General features: G+C 37.4%; 1 protein-coding gene across 1 annotated transcript in view; it reads right to left on the reverse strand.

Moving 5' to 3' along the window:
• Positions 1 to 2,441, reverse strand: part of LOC107664347 (glutamate receptor 1-like) — an 85,560-nt gene that overhangs the window by 28,406 nt on the left and 54,713 nt on the right. Inside the window, exon 9 of the mRNA XM_016454886.1 lies at positions 2,171 to 2,281. Within this exon, the coding sequence (XP_016310372.1) occupies positions 2,171 to 2,281 (111 nt within the window). The remainder of the gene's footprint in view (positions 1 to 2,170; positions 2,282 to 2,441) is intronic.

Consider the following 2,441-nt stretch of genomic DNA (forward strand, 5'->3'; position numbering starts at 1 on the left):
ATATATATATATTATACATATGACGTATGTATAATATATTTCATTTAAGACAGACATGGGAAATAAGATCAAAATCAACTGAAGGCACTTTGTACCAGATGATGGGAGAAATTTAGATTTAGTCTAATCCAGTAGACACAGACACAGCACTATAGAAAGCATATTTTGAGACAAATAGTGGGTTGTTACTTAAGACATGGTGAACTTGACAGGTTTATTTTCAGATGCCTTATTCTTGAGTATGAGGGACAGACCTGGCAATCAACTGTGTAGAAAGTGTAGGGTGATTCTATTTTTGGAAGGTCTGTAATATGAATTAACAGTTCGATTGTGATATTTCAGAAAGATTGGACATCCTGAGGAGATTACAGCACAAACGGCACCTGCGGTCCTGCTGACAGCTCACTCTGTAACAGGACTTTTCTAAGGAGCTCACAATGAACAAATAACATGAGAGCGTAAAGAGGAAGGAAAGAAAAAAAGATTGGGCTGACGTAAAGAAAAGCATAGGTTTGAAACTAAAAGCAAATAGAACCACAGAGATGTACTGCTTTTTCCCTTTCCAGAAACAAACGTCAAGCCTTGAAACCCCTGATTACCATATCTGCAAATGCTTCAGTATAACAAAACTTTTGAATCCAGCTGTGCTGCAATGCATCTTAGAAACAGACAGTGCACACTGGCAGTGCATTTCCTGCTAATGCAGACCTCCATAATGGCCTACACGCTGTCTTTCAGAGAAAAAGATCATTTTTAGAGCACCCGTGGTGATATTCCCAGCTTCTCTGATAAACAGTCTCTGTAGGACAAACAGCATAGCTCAGACTATTTCCTGCAATCCATCCCATTCCCTTGTGAGCGCTTAGCCCCTAACTCACACCGATGATCCATTACTGCTTTTTTTGTCCTATCACCAATACCCCCCACACATCCTTCCATCAGGAGGCTGGTCCACTCACTCTGCCCTTTCTCTGGCTGGGAACGAGACGGGCAGTCCACATATGAAAGGTTAATAAATGCCCTCTGAAGCCTAACTTGCTAGAGAATTGCTAAAACGCAGGCTAAGCCCAAAGATCTGCCGAATGAGGATAAAGAAAAGGAAAATTAACCTTTTGTCCACTGCTGGCAATTCAATCCAAGGTTCCCCTTTAAGTATAAGATGAAAACTGTGGCTGAAGGAGCAATAACGACTCATTTATAGACAGAGAACAGAAGAGCCTTCATGCTTTTATCTGCACAGCACAATATTACCATCTTAATACTGAGGGATAAAAACATGGAGGTGATGCACCAGCCATTCTAAGAAAGGAAAAATGATGAAGAAGACTAGTGAGATAGCAGGCTGAGTCTGAATTCCTGTACTGTCATTCAACCAGAGTTGGGGAAGAATGATAGTTTGCCAAGCAACTCATATTTAAAGTAATTAAACTACAGCGAAGCTATGAACCATTTAAACGAATCAATTGACTAAAATTTAAATGCTACAGGACAGTTTAGGAGGGTATGTTTCAATGACAGTTATCTTGAGCTGAACACAAAAACAGTGGTGTCATTTATGTCATGTTAATATAAAGGTGTAGGGATATGTGGAACACATGACCTACAGTAGCTCTGAATATAAACTACTATTCAAAAGTTTGGGGTTGGTAAGAGCTTTTCATGTTTTTTAAAAGAAGACTCTTATGCTCATTAACGCTGCATGTATTTGATAAAAAATACAGCAAGATAACAATTTTTTTTAATCTAAATATATATTTAAAATGCAGTTTATTTTTATAATGGCAAAGCTGAATTTTTAGCAGCCATTACTCCAGTCTTCAGTGTCACATGATCCTTCAGAAATCAAATAATATGTTGATTTTATGCTCAAGAAACAATTCTTATTATTATCAATGCTGAAAACAGTTGTGCTGCTTAATATATTTATGGAAAATGTGATTATTTTCTGTCATACAGGATTCTTTGATGAACAGAAAGTTCCGTTTATTTGAAATGGAATTTTTTTTGTAACATTATGCATGCCTTTACTGCTACTATTATATAGTTACTTAATAGTGAATAATAAATCTTACTGGACCCTAACTTTTGAATAGTAGTATAACGTTTAATGCTTTCAATCCAGTACAAGTTTAAACTAGTAAATCGTGTAAATGATTAAAAAAAGACATACCAGAATAGTGGTAACAATATATGTGCGATTCTGAAGTCCGTAAGTGTCATTACTGCCTGGCATGTAGGCCGCCGTGCTCACAAATTTCTCATCCTCATTCCAGTAACCCACCTGAGAAATGATCAAATCAGGGACAGGAACTTGAGCATCATCAGAAACCTTTCTGAGATATCCCACAGGAGACACTACATGTAATACAGTACTCATTTAGTTAGCCCAGAAGAAGTAGACTGGATTGCTGAAACAGTGACCATACTGGAGCTTATCAAGT

Source organism: Sinocyclocheilus anshuiensis, unplaced genomic scaffold, assembly GCF_001515605.1.
Source record: "Sinocyclocheilus anshuiensis isolate Anshui unplaced genomic scaffold, SAMN03320099.WGS_v1.1 scaffold111, whole genome shotgun sequence".
Taxonomy (NCBI): Eukaryota; Metazoa; Chordata; class Actinopteri; order Cypriniformes; family Cyprinidae; genus Sinocyclocheilus; species Sinocyclocheilus anshuiensis.